We start from the raw sequence: 18091 nt of genomic DNA, 5'->3' as shown, positions 1-18091 counted from the left end.
ATCGCCTTGCCTTGCATGCAGCAGCCGCCCCTGTGTGCTGGTGTGCTCCTTTGTCTGCACCTCTCGTCCGATCCGACTACATGGCACAACAATTCTACCGTCGCGAATCGATCATGGAGCTACAGACGAAAGACCAAAGGTACAATCGATAATTTACATACAGCTGAACCATATATAATCATTGACACATCACAAATTTCAATACATACAAGGATTATCTTGAATCCATACAAGTAACTTTGGTAGATATAGAGATTGTATTGACACATCACCACAAATCTGCAACCAACTACAGCAGTCCAGCCTAAACAAATTGTTTGCATGGCGGATTTACATATTGTTGTAACAATTCGAGTATATTTGGATTCTTCACTCAGAAGTTGTGTTTATTTGTATGATATTCTGTACTAAATTTAAGTTTAATTCTCCCTATATAAGGATTTTTTTAATAAGAAATTCATATTAGACCCCTTTTCTCTGTGGTCTCCTGCTTCATATTGTAAGCTGTCTTATGTAAGATACAATTTATGTAGCTTGAACAGCTGTATGTGGGTCTTTGTATTACCCAAATGAAGCCTACAGCTATACGCAGGTGGACACATCTTTCTCGTTGGAGCTTGAAGAGACGTGAGAGCTCTATGATTCTGGAGAAATCTGCCGAACACATCTCAAGGTCACCAATGCAGAACAAAAATCTGAAGGAAGCATTTTGGAGATACACGAGGGGTGAAGTTTGAAGTAAATTTCCAGAACTTCTGTTTATTCGTTTAATCTAATTTTTTAATATTTCTAGATTTCACTGTATTGATGAATCTTATCTCTTTTTTGTTTGTCAACGATCTTGACTTTTTATGCTACCAAGTAAGCAAAATTACTGAACTCTTGCACTAGGGACAGTAGGCGGCCATTGGCATGCCCCGGGCATCTTGTCTTGTTAATTACGGATGGGTGTTCCACAAGGTAATTAAGGTCCAGCACTGAGCGGCGACTAGCAACGAAATTACATTGCTGAATCCCTGTGGTGCGAGCTTTGAGTGTACCGGCAGGGCGATATATCGCTCGGTCACCCGTGGCTGGCGCTCTCCCTTGTTCGCACGCTCGAAAGGGATACTTAAATTGCTTACCGATTACCCTATATAGACAATGGATATTGCACTACTTAGTGTTCTCGAAAAAAAAATATTGCACTACTTATCCCTGACTGGCAACTACAAGACACACACCGTCGTTATACATATAGCACACCTCTACCTACTTAGCTACTTGGCTAGCTAGAGTGTACACCTCGTAGATCAAAGGGATCGACATGGCGGTGTTGAGGTTCTCCGACGAAGCTGTGGCTGCCGCCGTGCCCATCCTGGTGTACTGGACCTACTCCGGCGTGCACACGGCGCTTGGCCATGGACGCGTCATGGCCAAGTACAGGCTCAACACCAAGGCTGAGGAGGACAGCAAGAACACGGTGTCCAAGCGTGCCGTGCTCGGGAACGTCCTCATGCAGCACCTCATGCAGCTCGTCGCCGTCACCGTGCTCACCCCGGTAACCAAAACCTCGCCGAGACCGGCCGACGCCTCACGGCATATTCACGCACACGTGCATGCACGTATCCGTACGTCCTACTTTGTACACAGCCTCTGATCGACGCACACGTTTCTTCCGTACGTGCGTTCGCATGCATGCAGGTTATAGCGGGAAGAGGAGCAGGGGGAGCGGCCACGGGCGACTCGCCGGCGACCGCGTCGTCGTACCTGACGGCGGCGCGTCAGATCGCGGTGACCGTGGTGCTGTACGACGTGTACCGCTACGCGTGGCACCGCCTGGCGCACCGCAGCCGGTTCCTGTACCGGCACCTCCACTCGTGGCACCACCGCCTGGTGGTGCCCTACGCGTTCGGCGCCAAGTACGGGCACCCGGTGGAGGCCCTCATCGCCGACACGGCCGGCGCGTCGCTGGCCATCCTCGCCTCCGGCATGTCGTCGTCGCCGCGCGCCACGGCCGTCTTCCTCTCGCTGTGCAACATCAAGGGCATCGACAACCACTGCGGGCTGTGCCTCCTGCCGCGCCGCCTGCAGTCGCTCTGGAACGGCGCCGCGTACCACGGCGTGCACCACCTGCCGCGCGGCGTCAGGTACAACTTCTCCGACCTCTTCTTTGTCACGTGGGACAAGGCGTTCGGGACGTACCTGCACTACACCGTCGAGGAGAGACCCGGCGGCGAAGGGCTGGTGATCCAGCCGGTGCGGCCCAAGGCGTCCAAGGCCTCCGCCGTTGTCACGCCAGTTGACTGACTCCGGCGGGGCATGCTCATGCACGCGCGCGGCGTACTACGTACTGTTGCATTATAATTTCATCAAAATGTATGTGAGTTGTGTTAATCTTCGTTTGCGCCGCTTGTTTCGTTTAGTTCTCCTAAAGTGTCACGTCTGGAACGTGATATAAATTATTATTTTTGAGAACAACGTGATATAATTGGTTGTGTAGGGGGCTCTGCAGTGATGTACTCATGTTGTACACTCTGTAGATCGACTCCAGTGGTTTGCGCGTTTCAAAGAAGGCCTGATGCTTTCCTTATAGAAAATAAATAAGGCCTGATGCTTGCAAATGAGTCCAGTATTTTTTCTGTTTTGTTTGGTAGCAGTTCGGCACCAATAAATGCTAGACCTAAAAAAAATCTACAACTGTTTTACTAAGTCTCAGTCGACTGAGACTTCGTTATGTCTCAGTCGATGCTATATTCCTTTGATTTTGCATGGAGATTCGTAAAAAAAAAATATTTTTAGTTTTTTCTTTTTCTTCTTATATGCTATATCACCTGATTGAGACTTGGTTAAGTCTCAGTCGACTGAGACCTAGCCGGTTGGGTGGGCCCCTTCATCCCCGTGCATTGGGTGCACGAATTCACTTAGGGCGCGTTTGGTTGCCCGCATGCAGCCCAACCAGGCCCGCACGGGATGTGCGTGACCTGTTTGGTTGCCTGGGCTGCATGCGATTCGTGGCCCGCACAGACCTTAAAGCAGGCCTCAGCCTGGCCCGGCGCAGCCGTGCGAGGAGGCCGCATGCCGCGGGCAGCGCAGGGCACGGAGGGGACGTCTCATAACTCCCCCCACTCTCCTGTCACCGCCCAGCCTGCACTGTTCCCACCGCTCCTCTCTGCTTCACCGCCCCTCCCTCTCCTCTCCTCCAATGGCTCCGCCTCGCCCACCGCCGCGCCGTCCTCTGACCCCCGTCGACGAGCGCATGGCCAGGATCCAAGAGCGCTGGGTGGCCGGGCTCCAGAACTCGGGCAGGGACCTAGCGTCGGCGCTGCGAGCGCCGTCCCACATTTGCTGTCGGCCACCACGAGGGCCGGCCAATGCGGTGCCGGCTGTTCCTGCTCCGCCGCCGATTCCGGACCTTGTGTTCCTGGGCTCGGCGCCGGTGCCATCGACGGAGCCGCGCTTCTTGGGACCCCATTGGGCAGGGGGTTTTCTTGACCCCCTCCAAGGGTTTTCTCCTGTCGGCGCGCCGTCCTCCTCGACCTACGGCGTGGCCATGAGCACGGGGCCGATGCCGCCGGCCATCACCAGGGCCGGCTCCTCCTCTGCTCCGCCACCTCTCTCCTTCCCACCGTGGTTTTCACCCCTGCCTCGGTTCGCTGCGACGGCGCAAGCTCCGGTGAGTCAAAGAATCCCCAATGCTTGCTCATAGATGTAGACTAGGGGTTTCTTTCTTAGGCATGTGCTAGTACTTACTGGATTCGATAGGATTAGATAGGATTCGAGTAGATCCGATTCGATGCGATCCCAATTGAATCGAATCCGACCGATTTGTTCTTGCTTGCTATAGTGTGTGTTCTAGGATAATGTTCTTCCGCTAATGCTTTCCTAGGATCTGTGTTCATGCTAGGATGTGTGTTCATGCTAGAATCCCCAATGCTAGTGTGCTTTGCTAGGATCTGTGTTCATGCTATGATCTTGCTAGGATCCGTGTTCATGCAAATGGCATGTTCATGTTCAAGCTAGGATCATGTTCAGCTGTTCATGTTGCATACTCTAGATTGTTATACATATTCAAGCTAGGGTTTGTGTTGCATGCTCTAGAGTGTTATACGTGCATGTAGTAGGACCATTTTAGGATGCTGCCATATATGCATGGGTGCACTTGGGGTGCTATTTTTAGATGTTTCCATGCTTACGATAGTGCACTGATGGGCAAGTACCACTGCTCAGTGCCACTTGCTCTTGGGCAAGTCCCCTGATCAGTGGCACTTGCTCTTGAGTTGAGCAAGTGCCATTGACCAGTGGCACTTGCTCTTGAGTTGAGCAAGTGCCATTGACAAGTGGCACTTGCCCAAGAGCAAATGACACTGATCAGTGGCATTTGCCCAAGATCAAGTGCCATTGATAAGTGGCATTTGGCAAAGAGTTTGTGCACTGATCAGTGGCATTTGCTCTTGGGCAAATGTCTCTGATCAGTGCCATTTGCTGTAGTGCTTGTGCAACTGATCAGTGGCATTTGCAGAAGAGCTAATGGCACTGATCAGTGGATGTTCATTTTGCAAACACCTCTAATACTTGTCATCTTACCTGACAAGATATTGAAGAGTGACTGGGACCTGGCGGGTGGAGGAGCTGAGGTGGTGGCCAGAGCTGAGGGCGCCGAGGATCTCATCCCCACGAACATGTGGCTCAGGAGGGTGGACCTGCCTAGCAAGGTCGCCTTCATGAGCCTGCCTTGTTCAAGGGGACGATCTCCGAGGACTGGCCACGAGGAGGGGGCCCGGAAGCCGTTGCGCTTCTACTAGCAGATCAAGGACAACGAAGACCTCGCCATGCTCGTCATCCCTCGCAAGTTCGTGGAGGTGATGAACGAGTGGCTGGTCATCAAGTGGCTCCCGCGCGTGGTCAGGCTGTCGGCGAACAAGTGGTGCGCGTTCTGGGTGCAGGTCCAGAACTTCGAGGGGCACATGGTGCTTGGCCGGGGCTGGAACTACTTCTGCCGCCGCCACCGGATCGTCCCCGGCGACCTCGTCGTTGTGTGCATCTCAGGACTACAACCACGACTCCTCAGTCATGTGCAGGTTCCGTTGCAGCAGGCACAACTGCGTTGGTGACATTGAGCATGTAATGTAGTTAACTAAGGTGTTAGTATTGAACTTTTATGGTCTGTGGCTAGACTTATGGTACTTGTGCTGGGAACTTGTTAATATTTTGGCCAGGAGCAGCACCCTGGCGTGGAGCAGGGAAGGAGGATGCCCTCCTGTTAATCTAAGTAGTTTGCTGTCATTTCCGTTGCTTGCTTTGTTTGATCTCATTTGGTTGCTTGCTTTGTTTGATCTCATATGTGCTTGCTGTTGTGCTAATCATGTGGTGGTAAGGCCACCACATTTGAATGGGATGAGCAGAACACAAACGCTGTTTGCAACCAAACAGCTGAAGTTTGCATCTGCTCACACCCTAAGCACAAAAGGCAACCAAAAAGCAGGGGGATAAGTGCCCCTTCATGCGATACAGGCAACCAAACAGGTTGCCTGCTGCATATGAAGAACAGGCTGATTGAAGATGGACATGCAATACAGCCACTGTATTAAACTGGAACCAAACATGCCCTTATTTCCCATGATACGTTCTCGCTACATGCACTCCCTTCCGGTGGCGGAGCCAGAAAACAGAATAGGGAGGGCCAAGTGCTGCTAAATTAGCCTGAGAAGGGTCAAACCAATGGAATACCAAGCTAACACACTGTTTTAGCAGAACTACTCAGTGTTCTGTTGGGGATCGTTGCAGAATTTTAAAATTTTCTACACATCATCACCAAGATCCATCTATGGAGTTTACTAGCAACGAGGGGAAAGGAGTGCATCTACATACCCTTGTAGATCGCGAGCGGAAGCCTTCAAGTGAAGGGGGTTGATGGAGTCGTACTCGTCGTGATCCAAATCACCGATGACCGAGTGCCGAACGGACAGCACCTCCGCGTTCAACACACGTACGGAGCAGCGACGTCTCCTACTTCTTGATCCAGCAAGGGGGAAGGAGAGGTTGATGGAGATCCAGCAGCACGACGGCGTGGTGGTGGAAGCAGCGGGGATCCCGGCAGGGCTTCGCCAAGCGCAAGCGGGAGGGAGAGGTGTTGCAGGGGAAGAGGGAGGCGCCAGGGGCTGTTGTACAGCAGCCCTCCCTCCCCCCCCGTTATATAGGCCCCCTGGGGGGGCGCCGGCACTTGGGATCCCATCTACAGGGGGGTGGCCAAGGGGGGGGGAACTTCCCCCCCAAGTCAGGTGGGGCGCCCCCCACCCCCAGGGTTTCCAACCCTAGGCGCAGGGGGAGGCCCATGGGGGGCGCACCAGCCCACCAGGGGCTGGTTCCCCTCCCACTTCAGCCCATGGGGCCCTCCGGGATAGGTGGCCCCACCCGGTGGACCCCCGGGACCCTTCCGGTGGTCCCGGTACAATATCGATAACCCCCGAAACATTCCCGGTGGCCGAAACTGGACTTCATATATATAATTCTTCACCTCCAGACCATTCCGGAACTCCTCGTGACGTCCGGGATCTCATCCGGGACTCCGAACAACTTTTGGGTTTCCGCATACTAATATCTCTACAACCCTAGCGTCATCGAACCTTAAGTGTGTAGACCCTACGGGTTCGGGAGACATGCAGACATGACCGAGACGCCTCTCCGGTCAATAACCAACAGCGGGATCTGGATACCCATGTTGGCTCCCACATGTTCCACGATGATCTCATCGGATGAACCACGATGTCGAGGATTCAATCAATCCCGTATACAATTCCCTTTGTCAATCGGTATGTTACTTGCCCGAGATTCGATCGTCGGTATCCCAATACCTTGTTCAATCTCGTTACCGGCAAGTCTCTTTACTCGTACCGTAATGCATGATCCCGTGGCTAACTCCTTAGTCACATTGAGCTCATTATGATGATGCATTACCGAGTGGGCCCAGAGATACCTCTCCGTCATACGGAGTGACAAATCCCAGTCTCGATCCGTGCCAACCCAACAGACACTTTCGGAGATACCCGTAGTGACGTTTGGCACACCCAAAGTACTCCTACGGTATCCGGGAGTTGCACAATCTCATGGTCTAAGGAAATGATACTTGACATTGGAAAAGCTCTAGCAAACGAACTACACGATCTTTTGTGCTATGCTTAGGATTGGGTCTTGTCCATCACATCATTCTCCTAATGATGTGATCCCGTTATCAATGACATCCAATGTCCATAGTCAGGAAACCGTGACTATCTGTTGATCAACGAGCTAGTCAACTAGAGGCTTACTAGGGACACGTTGTGGTCTATGTATTCACACATGTATTACGATTTCCGGATAACACAATTATAGCACGAACAATAGACAATTATCATGAACAAGGAAATATAATAATAACCATTTATTATTGCCTCTAGGGCATATTTCCAAGAGTCTCCCACTTGCACTAGAGTCAATAATCTAGTTACATTATGATGAATCGAACACCCATAGAGTTCTGGTGTTGATCATGTTTTGCTCTAGGGAGAGGTTTAGTCAACGGATCTGCTACATTCAGGTCCGTATGTACTTTAAAAATATCTATGTCTCCATTTTGAACACTTTCACGAATGGAGTTGAAGCGACGCTTGATATGCCTGGTCTTCCTGTGAAACCTGGGCTCCTTGGCAAGGGCAATAGCTCGAGTGTTGTCACAGAAGAGAGTCATCGGGCCCGACGCATTGGGAATCACCCCCAGGTCGGTAATGAACTCCTTCATCCAGATTGCTTCTTGCGCTGCCTCTGAGGCTGCCATGTACTCCGCTTCACATGTAGATCCCGCCACGACGCTTTGCTTGCAACTGCACCAGCTTACTGCCCCTCCATTCAAAATATACACGTATCTGACTTCGAGTCATCCAGATCTGTGTCGAAGCTAGCGTCGACGTAACCCTTTACGACGAGCTCTTCGTCACCTCCATAAACGAGAAACATATCCTTAGTCCTCTTCAGGTACTTCAGGATATTCTTGACCGCTGTCCAGTGTTCCATGCCGGGATTACTTTGGTACCTTCCTACCAAACTTACGGCAAGGTTTACATCAGGTCTGGTACACAACATGGCATACATAATAGACCCTATGGCCGAGGCATAGGGGATGACACTCATCTTTTCTCTATCTTCTGCCGTGGTCGGGCATTGAGCCGTGCTCAATTGCACACCTTGCAATACAGGCAAGAACCCCTTCTTGGACTGATCCATATTGAACTTCTTCAATATCTTGTCAAGGTACGTACTCTGTGAAAGAGCAATGAGGCGTCTTGATCTATCTCTATAGATCTTGATGCCTAATATATAAGCAGCTTCTCCAAGGTCCTTCATTGAAAAACACTTATTCAAATAGGCCTTTATACTTCCAAGAATTCTATATCATTTCCCATCAATAGTATGTCATCCACATATAATATGAGAAATGCTACAGAGCTCCCACTCACTTTCTTGTAAACACAGGCTTCTCCATAAGTCTGTGTAAACCCAAACGCTTTGATCATCTCATCAAAACGAATGTTCCAACTCCGAGGTGCTTGCACCAGCCCATAGATGGAGCGCTGGAGCTTGCATACCTTGTTAGCATTCTTAGGATCGACAAAACCTTCCGGCTGCATCATATACAATTCTTCCTTAAGAAAGCCGTTAAGGAATGCCGTTTTGACGTCCATTTGCCATATCTCATAATCATAGAATGCGGCAATTGCTAACATGATTCGGACGGACTTCAGCTTCACTACGGGTGAGAAAGTCTCATCGTAGTCAACCCCTTGAACTTGTCGATAACCCTTAGCGACAAGTCGAGCCTTATAGATGGTCACATTACCATCCGCGTCTGTCTTCTTCTTAAAGATCCATTTATTTTCTATGGCTCGCCGATCATCGGGCAAGTCAGTCAAAGTCCATACTTCGTTTTCATACATGGACCCTATCTCGGATTTCATGGCTTCTAGCCATTTGTCGGAATCCGGGCCCGCCATCGCTTCTTCATAGTTCGAAGGTTCACCGTTGTCTAACAACATGATTTCCAAGACAGGGTTGCCGTACCACTCTGGTGCGGAACGTGTCCCTGTGGACCTTCGAAGTTCAGTAGTAACTTGATCCGAAGCTTCATGATCATCATCATTAACTTCCTCCCCAGTCGGTGTAGGCACCACAGGAACATCTTCCCGCGCTGCGCTACTTTCCGGTTCGGAAGGGGCGACTATCACCTCATCAAGTTCCACTTTCCTCCCACTCAATTCTTTCGAGAGAAACTCTTTTGTCTAGAAAAGACCCGTTTTTGGCAACAAAGATTTTGCCTTCGGATCTGAGGTAGAAGGTATACACAATGGTTTCCTTAGGGTATCCTATGAAGACCCATTTTTCCGACTTGGGTTCGAGCTTTTCAGGTTGAAGTTTCTTGACATAAGCATCGCATCCCCAAACTTTTAGAAACGACAGCTTAGGTTTCTTCCCAAACCATAATTCATACGGTGTCATCTCAACGGATTTCGACGGAGCCCTATTTAAAGTGAATGCGGCAGTCTCTAAAGCATAGCCCCAAAATGAGAGCGGTAGATCGGCAAGAGACATCATAGATCGCACCATATCCAATAGAGTGCGATTACGATGTTCGGACACACCATTTCGCCGAGGTGTTCCAGGCGGCGTGAGTTGTGAAACGATTCCACATTTCCTTAAGTGTGTGCCAAATTCATGACTTAAATATTCCCCTCCACGATCTGATCGCAGGAACTTTATTTTCCTGTCACGTTGATTCTCAACCTCACTCTGAAATTCCTTGAAATTTTCAAAGGTTTCAGACTTGTGTTTCATTAGGTAGGCATACCCATATCTACTTAAATCATCAGTGAGAGTGAGAACATAACGATAGCCACCGCGAGCCTCAACACTCATTGGACCGCACACATCGGTATGTATGATTTCCAATAAGTTGGTTGCTCGCTCCATTGTTCCGGAGAACGGAGTCTTGGTCATCTTACCCATGAGGCATGGTTCGCACGTGTCAAATGATTCGTAATCAAGAAACTCCAAAAGTCCATCAGCATGGAGCTTCTTCATGCGCTTGACACCAATGTGACCAAGGCGGCAGTGCCACAAGTATGTGGGACTATCGTTATCAACTTTACATCTTTTGGTATTCACACTATGAATATGTGTAACATCACGTTCGAGATTCATCAAGAATAAACCATTGACCAGCGGGGCATGCCCATAAAACATATCTCTCATATAAATAGAACAACCATTATTCTCGGATTTAAATGAGTAGCCATCTCGAATTAAACGAGATCCAGATACAATGTTCATGCTCAAAGCTGGCACTAAATAACAATTATTGAGGTTTAAAACTAATCCCGTAGGTAAATGCAGAGGCAGCGTGCCGACGGCGATCACATCGACCTTGGAACCATTCCCGACGCGCATCGTCACCTCGTCCTTCGCCAGTCTCCGCTTATTCCGCAGCTCCTGTTTTGAGTTACAAATATGAGCAACCGCACCGGTATCAAATACCCAGGAGCTACTACGAGTACTGGTAAGGTACACATCAATTACATGTATATCACATATACCTTTGGTGTTGCCGGCCTTCTTGTCCGCTAAGTATTTAGGGCAGTTCTGCTTCCAGTGACCACTTCCCTTGCAATAAAAGCACTCAGTCTCAGGCTTGGGTCCATTCCTTGGCTTCTTCCCGGCAACTGGCTTACCGGGCGCGGCAACTCCCTTGCCGTCCTTCTTGAAGTTCTTCTTACCCTTGCCCTTCTTGAACTTAGTGGTTTTATTCACCATCAACACTTGATGTTCCTTTTTGATTTCCACCTCCGCTGATTTCAGCATTGAATATACCTCAGGAATGGTCTTTTCCATCCCCTGCATATTGAAGTTCATCACAAAGCTCTTGTAGCTCGGTGGAAGCGACTGAAGGATTCTGTCAATGACCGCGTCATCCGGGAGATTAACTCCCAGCTGAGACAAGCGGTTGTGTAACCCAGACATTCTGAGTATGTGCTCACTGACAGAACTATTTTCCTCCATTTTACAACTGAAGAACTTTTTGGAGACTTCATATCTCTCGACCCGAGCATGAGCTTGGAAAACCATTTTCAGCTCTTCGAACATCTCATATGCTCCGTGTTTCTCAAAACGCTTTTGGAGCCCCGGTTCTAAGCTGTAAAGCATGCCGCACTGAACGAGGGAGTAATCATCAGCACGTGATTGCCAAGCGTTCATAACGTCTTGGTTCTCTGGGATGGGTGCTTCACCTAGCGGTGCTTCTAGGACATAATCTTTCTTGGCAGCTATGAGGATGATCCTCAGGTTCCGGACCCAGTCCGTATAGTTGCTGCCATCATATTTCACCTTGGTTTTCTCTAGGAACGCGTTGAAGTTGAGGACAACATGGGCCATTTGATCTACAAGACATATTGTAAAGATTTTAGACTAAGTTCATGATAATTAAGTTCGTCTAATCAAATTATTCAATGAATTCCCACTCAGATAGACATCCCTCTAGTCATCTAAGTGAAACATGATCCGAGTTAACTAGGCCGTGTCCGATCATCACGTGAGACGGACTAGTCAAGATCGGTGAACATCTCCATGTTGATCGTATCTTCAATACGACTCATGCTCGACCTTTCGGTCTTCCGTGTTCCGAGGCCATGTCTGTACATGCTAGGCTTGTCAAGTCAACCTAAGTGTATTGCGTGTGTTCCGAGGCCATGTCTGTACATGCTAGGCTCGTCAACACCCGTTGTATGCGAACGTCTATCACACCCGATCATCACGTGGTGCTTCGAAACAACGAACCTTCGCAACGGTCCACAGTTAGGGGGAACACTTTCTTGAAATTATTATAAGGGATCATCTTACTTACTACCGTCGTTCTAAGCAAATAAGATGCAAAACATGATAAACATCACATGTAATCAAATAGTGACATGATATGGCCAATATCATTTTGCTCCTTTGATCTCCATCTTCGGGGCGCCATGATCATCTTCGTCACCGGCATGACACCATGATCTCCATTATCGTGTCTTCATGAAGTTGTCACGCCAACGATTACTTCTACTTCTATGGCTAACGCGTTTAGCAATAAAGTAAAGTAATTTATATGGCGTTATTCAATGACACGCAGGTCATACAAAAAATAAAGACAACTCCTATGGCTCCTGCCGGTTGTCATACTCATCGACATGCAAGTCGTGATTCCTATTACAAGAATATGATCAATCTCATACATCACATATATCATTCATCACATCTTCTTGCCATATCACATCACAAGGCACATGCTGCAAAAACAAGTTAGACGTCCTCTAATTGTTGTTGCAAGTTTTTACGTGGCTTCTATAGGTTTCTAGCAAGAACGTTTCTTACCTACGTAAAACCACAACGTGATATGCCAATTTCTATTTACCCTTCATAAGGATCCTTTTCATCGAATCTGTTCCGACTAAAGTGGGAGAGACAGACACCCGCTAGCCACCTTATGCAATTAGTGCATGTCAGTCGGTGGAACCTGTCTCACGTAAGCGTACATGTAAGGTCGGTCCGGGCCGCTTCATCCCACAATACCGCCGAAACAAGATAAGACTAGTAGTGGCAAGAAAAATTGACAACATCTACGCCCACAACTGCTTTGTGTTCTACTCGTGCATAGTAACTACGCATAGGCCTGGCTCATGATGCCACTGTTGGGGATCGTTGCAGAATTTTAAAATTTTCTACGCATCACCAAGATCCATCTATGGAGTTTACTAGCAACGAGGGGAAAGGAGTGCATCTACATACCCTTGTAGATCGCGAGCGGAAGCGTTCAAGTGAACGGGGTTGATGGAGTCGTACTCGTCGTGATCCAAATCACCGATGACCGAGTGCCGAATGGACGGCACCTCCGCGTTCAACACACGTACGGAGCAGCAACGTCTCCTCCTTCTTGATCCAGCGGGAAGGAGAGGTTGATGGAGATCCAGCAGCACGACGGCGTGGTGGTGGAAGCAGCGGGGATCCCGGCAGGGCTTCGCCAAGCGCAAGCGGGAGGGAGAGGTGTTGCAGGGGGAGAGGGAGGCGCCAGGGGCTGTTGTACAGCAGCCCTCCCTTCCCCCCCTTTATATAGGCCCCCTGGGGGGGCGCCGGCCCCTGGGATCCCATCTACAGGGGGGCGGCGGCCAATGGGGGGAAACCCCCCCCCCCCCCCAAGTCAGGTGGGGCGCCCCCCACCCCCAGGGTTTCCAACCCTAGGCGCAGGGGGAGGCCCATGGGGGGCGCACCAGCCCACCAGGGGCTGGTTCCCCTCCCACTTCAGCCCATGGGGCCCTCCGGGATAGGTGGCCCCACCCGGTGGACCCCCGGGACCCTTCCGGTGGTCCCGGTACAATATCGATAACCCCCGAAACTTTCCCGGTGGCCGAAACTGGACTTCCTTCCGGAACTCCTCGTGACGTCCGGGATCTCATCCGGGACTCCGAACAACTTTCGGGTTTCCGCATACTAATATCTCTACAACCCTAGCGTCATCGAACCTTAAGTGTGTAGACCCTACGGGTTCGGGAGACATGCAGACATGACCGAGACGCCTCTCCGGTCAATAACCAACAGCGGGATCTGGATACACATGTTGGCTCCCACATGTTCCACGATGATCTCATCGGATGAACCACGATGTTGAGGATTCAATCAATCCCGTATACAATTCCCTTTGTCAATCGGTATGTTACTTGCCCGAGATTCGATCGTCGGTATCCCAATACCTTGTTCAATCTCGTTACTGGCAAGTCTCTTTACTCGTACCGTAATGCATGATCCCGTGGCTAACTCCTTAGTCACATTGAGCTCATTATGATGATGCATTACCGAGTGGGCCCAGAGATACCTCTCCGTCATACGGAGTGACAAATCCCAGTCTCGATCCATGCCAACCCAACAGACACTTTCGGAGATACCCGTAGTGCACCTTTATAGTCACCCAGTTACGTTGTGACGTTTGGCACACCCAAAGTAATCCTACGGTATCCGGGAGTTGCACGATCTCATGGTCTAAGGAAATGATACTTGACATTGGAAAAGCTCTAGCAAACGAACTACACGATCTTTTGTGCTATGCTTAGGATTGGGTCTTGTCCATCACATCATTCTCCTAATGATGTGATCCCGTTATCAATGACATCCAATGTCCATAGTCAGGAAACCGTGACTATCTGTTGATCAACGAGCTAGTCAACTAGAGGCTTACTAGGGACACGTTGTGGTCTATGTATTCACACATGTATTACGATTTACGGATAACACAATTATAGCATGAACAATAGACAATTATCATGAACAAGGAAATATAATAATAACCATTTATTATTGCCTCTAGGGCATATTTCCAACATGTTCTAGTGAAGAACAAAGATGAATGTTGACTTGGGCCCTGGACTGTGGCTCGCACCCCCTATCTCCGCCGCTGCTCCCTTCCTCTGCAACTCCTTCCTACATGCACCAGTGCTACACACACGACGCTTGCTAGCCGAAATGTGCACGACACTACATCACAGACCATCCACTGGCAAGCCTGAGCAGCCATAGGCGCTTGGATCAGCTATCGTGCATGTGTCGTTCAACAAAAAATCGTCCGTCAAGTAGTTCCGTCCTACATGGTGCCCTTTGCCATGCGATGCGACTGCCCGCTCGAAGACCAAATGCCGTGGCACATCCACTGTCTCCCTATTTAACCTCTGCATCGATGCCTACTAATGCTCCAGCCAGGCCGATGTTTCTCTGGATATCGCAGCTAGCGCGCCGCACATGCCCTGATGCCTTGTCTAACCAACTGCCTCAAAAAAAACTGCCACGACCAAATTTGCATGATAAATTTGGCATTCAGCATAGTCTAGATGACCCAAACTTTCTATACTGGTTCTTTTTTTTTTCAACAGAGCATGTACTCCAGGATCCAGGTATTGATTTCACATGTCAACCCAACAAACCAGATCAATCTAAGAGCACAACCACTCGATTTATTAACCTTAACAGAGAGATTGAACTGCCCTATGTTCAGATGTATGATCCCCAAAAGGAAACATAACTTATCAATTATTATTATCACCATCCGGCAGGACCATCCTAATGTTGCCGATGGCATCATCATCGGCACGATCAAAGTGGGCCGTATACATTGTTGTCTGCCTCCAGGCCCAGGCTTCGACACGCCTCGAGGAGGGGATAGCCCTTGTACGCCTTGCAGACGTAAGCTTTGAAGTTCCCGTAATCCTGATACCAAGACATGATTGATTCATGGACTCGCTTATGCATATATAGATGGTGAAATTCAGACATGAAACTGTCCCGTCCCTCGCAAAAAAAAAACTGTCCCGTCGCAAAGACGAAGAAAACGGCCCCTTACGTTATAGAGCGGCTTGCCGTCGACCACCACCCATGGAACGAACTGGTGAGGAGGCACGAGCGCAGCTGTCTGTTTCCCATACTCGAGCGAAAGCTGGATGGAACATGCAAAATGCCAACGCTCGTTTAGCAGTTTAGCGTATATAAATGTTAACAATTGTATGTGGATGATGCAACAAACGCAGATGCAAAGGGGGACGGACATTGTGGCCACGCTCGCCCTTGTAGCACTCCGTGACTGGCCTCGGGTCAAGCCCCTGTTTCTGGAAGCACGACTCCCACTCCCGGTGCTTGTTCTTCATCACTAGGTCCGACACGCAGTAAATGAAGCCGAGGTGCACTTTCTGCATCAAAACAAAACAACAGCTATCAATTGCAAGAAAAGTTCTCGTTCTCGTTATTGTATCATGCAGTCGCAATAATACGTCAGGTGGTGGAGCAGCGAGCAGAGACTAAGATGAGGTGTGAATAAACTAAGTTACCACGTCCGGCCAGGCGTCGATGGCGCAAGCCTCCACGGTGTTGAGAAGGCATTCCTCGGGGCCATGCTGCAGCAAGCCAGTATATATCCCAACATCAGTATGAGTATCTCTATAGCCGAAGGGAGAAGGAGAGGAACGGACCGGAGGCGCGGCAATGGCGCACCCACCTGACATGTGATGGCGCCGTGCGCGTTGACCTTGGCGTTGCCGTAGGGGACGAGGGTGAGGTCCGCGGCGTCGAGCAGGCCGTCCCTGTAGGCCTTCAAGAGGTGGTTCGCCACGAAGCGGACCGAGTAGGGGCACAGGGATTCGTAGTAGATTGCCACGTGCACCTTCTCGCTGCCACTGCCAGTCGCGACGTCGCCGGCGGTCGCCGCGGAGGTGGTGGAAAGCAGCTGGAGGAGCGCTGCAAGGAGCAGGAGATGGTGGAGGCCGCGCGCCATGGTGTTCGCTCAACCGATCCAGCAATGCGCAGAGGAGATTGGCAAAGGAGGCTTTTATAGAAGGTGATTAGCACCAAGCGGGCGTCACGATGTACTTACTCTCTAACTGAAAGCGCATACTTCCATCTAAAAAATAGTTTTAGATTAACAAGCTGACGTATTTCCCAGGATATGTACATAAGCAATCCAAGATAAGGTTAGCGTGAATTTGCCGTTCAATAAGAGTGTGAGACAGCAGCACAGCTGCGTGTTCTGACATTCGGTACGTTTGGTGTATACGTAACCATGCAACTATGTTTGGCTAGTACCGTTCCAGCTGTTAGCTATTTCAAAAATAATCAACAACTATGTTGGCTTTTTTCCTACACGCAAAAGAAAAATGGAAACAAAAAGTGCGAGACAACCCCATGTTAAACCTGATCATTCCCCGCGCCGGGTTGGGTTCGGGCCGGGCTTGGCAAAGCCCGATGAAAAAATCCCAAGCCCGAGCCTGGCCTAGCCCGGCCCAAAACACATGAACATTGGCGTCTTTAATTAAATTAATCATATTCGGGGTATTATATTAACTTATACCTATATTTTGAATATATATATAGGCATTTCGGGCTTATTTCGGGCTTTCGGGCCGGGCTTCGGGCGAGAAATTGTAGCCCGAGCCCAGCCCGAATGTCGGGCTTCGGGTCCAGGCCACCGGGCCGGGTTGTCCATGAACAAGTTTACCCTATGTGTGACGTGACATTTTCCCTACTACAAATCTGAGCATTAGGGAACGATACTATGTGTCAGTTTTAAGCCACGGAAATTTCACCATACTCTAATTGTCGAATATGTGAGGTGGATTGCAAAGTGAGTGTATCTCAGATGGTTAGGTTCCTTCTGGTGGAACCAGCCAACCCGGAAAGTTCTAGACTTGGCACTCGAACTCATATTTTTTCTGAATTTATTTCAGACTTTCCGGCAATGTTTGTTTAATGGGAGGAGCCGTTTTCATTGATTACAAGGCGTCTGTGGCGACTTCGTCAATCTTAAAATGTTGTCTCGGCTCGGTATCTCGGAGGAGCTCATAGGGATAGTGTATACGTGCGTGCGTTCATAAGGGTGAGTGCATGTGCGTGTTTAAAAAAATCAAAGATTATACTATGTTCGAAAATAATAATATATGAGGTGGATTTACGAGGAAACCTGACTTAACTAAAATTTCGGCAAAGAAACCAAATCAAAGAACTCATATTTTCGAGGCAGTTTTCTGAAAGAAACCGCCTACACTAAGGCGGTTTGACATAAGAAGTTGACGTCGATAGTTGACACACCCAAAAGCCTAGTTTAAGAGAGCCACAAGTCCCCTTACGTTGATGTAGTTTGTGAAGTTGAATAGTTATTTAATTTTTTAACTAGTAACTTTTGTGGGGTAAAGCAAGTTAACATCCTTAACCCCGGAAGGAAATTTCTTTTGACCGACATTGCTCGGCTCAGGCTGGCCTTCGTTGTCGTCACGGCCTCGGCCCCTGTCCTAATGTTCTGCTGCTATCTTGCCGGCTTACTTGTTCACTCAGATGTTTCAGTTAGAGTGAGTGGCCAGCTTGTCAGGGGTGCCATGGGTGGCATACGGCTTGTCCAAGATCCAATCTAACTTTGAAGGACCCTCCCTGTCCCTTTGAATAGGTTTCCGTTTGTTGCCTCTGCGTTGACTTGCGAAAGCGACATTGACTGCTCCTTCCTTGGTGCCGTTGGTGCTAGGTGTGGTGG

At 49.4% G+C, this 18091-nt stretch overlaps 2 protein-coding genes across 2 annotated transcripts; one reads left to right on the top strand and one right to left on the bottom strand.

Moving 5' to 3' along the window:
- The first annotated feature begins 1306 nt into the window (after positions 1 to 1306).
- Positions 1307 to 2289, top strand: LOC123099994 (sphinganine C4-monooxygenase 2-like). Its single transcript, XM_044521998.1, has 3 exons — positions 1307 to 1540; positions 1684 to 1914; positions 2074 to 2289. Exons 1-3 carry the CDS (start codon positions 1307 to 1309, stop codon positions 2287 to 2289), a joined length of 681 nt encoding a protein of 226 aa, XP_044377933.1.
- Positions 2290 to 15015: 12726 nt separating this feature from the next.
- LOC123097754 (gamma-interferon-responsive lysosomal thiol protein) lies at positions 15016 to 16386 on the bottom strand. Its single transcript, XM_044519575.1, has 5 exons — positions 16070 to 16386; positions 15903 to 15968; positions 15624 to 15764; positions 15422 to 15514; positions 15016 to 15288 (listed from the first exon to the last, which is right to left on the bottom strand). The coding sequence occupies exons 1-5, from the start codon at positions 16343 to 16345 to the stop codon at positions 15175 to 15177; spliced, it is 690 nt and encodes a 229-aa protein (XP_044375510.1). The 5' UTR covers positions 16346 to 16386; the 3' UTR covers positions 15016 to 15174.
- Positions 16387 to 18091: the final 1705 nt, after the last annotated feature.

Source organism: Triticum aestivum, chromosome 4D (assembly GCF_018294505.1).
Source record: "Triticum aestivum cultivar Chinese Spring chromosome 4D, IWGSC CS RefSeq v2.1, whole genome shotgun sequence".
NCBI classification, from domain to species: Eukaryota; Viridiplantae; Streptophyta; class Magnoliopsida; order Poales; family Poaceae; genus Triticum; species Triticum aestivum.
The sequence above is the reverse complement of the archived record's forward strand: the minus strand, read 5'-3'. Positions and strand labels throughout refer to the sequence as shown.

Bases quoted from the DNA above. Each gene is read 5' to 3' on its own strand.
- LOC123099994 (XM_044521998.1), top strand. From the start codon at position 1,307: ATGGCGGTGTTGAGGTTCTCCGACGAAGCTGTGGCTGCCGCCGTGCCC. The intron at 1,541-1,683 runs GTAACCAAAACC...GCATGCATGCAG, and splicing joins CCGTCACCGTGCTCACCCCG to GTTATAGCGGGAAGAGGAGC. The intron at 1,915-2,073 runs GTGGAGGCCCTC...CGCCGCCTGCAG, and splicing joins GCGCCAAGTACGGGCACCCG to TCGCTCTGGAACGGCGCCGC.
- LOC123097754 (XM_044519575.1), bottom strand. From the start codon at position 16,345: ATGGCGCGCGGCCTCCACCATCTCCTGCTCCTTGCAGCGCTCCTCCAG. The intron at 15,969-16,069 runs GTGGGTGCGCCA...GGCTTGCTGCAG, and splicing joins ACGGCGCCATCACATGTCAG to CATGGCCCCGAGGAATGCCT. The intron at 15,515-15,623 runs GTCCGTCCCCCT...TGTTCCATCCAG, and splicing joins AGGGCGAGCGTGGCCACAAT to CTTTCGCTCGAGTATGGGAA.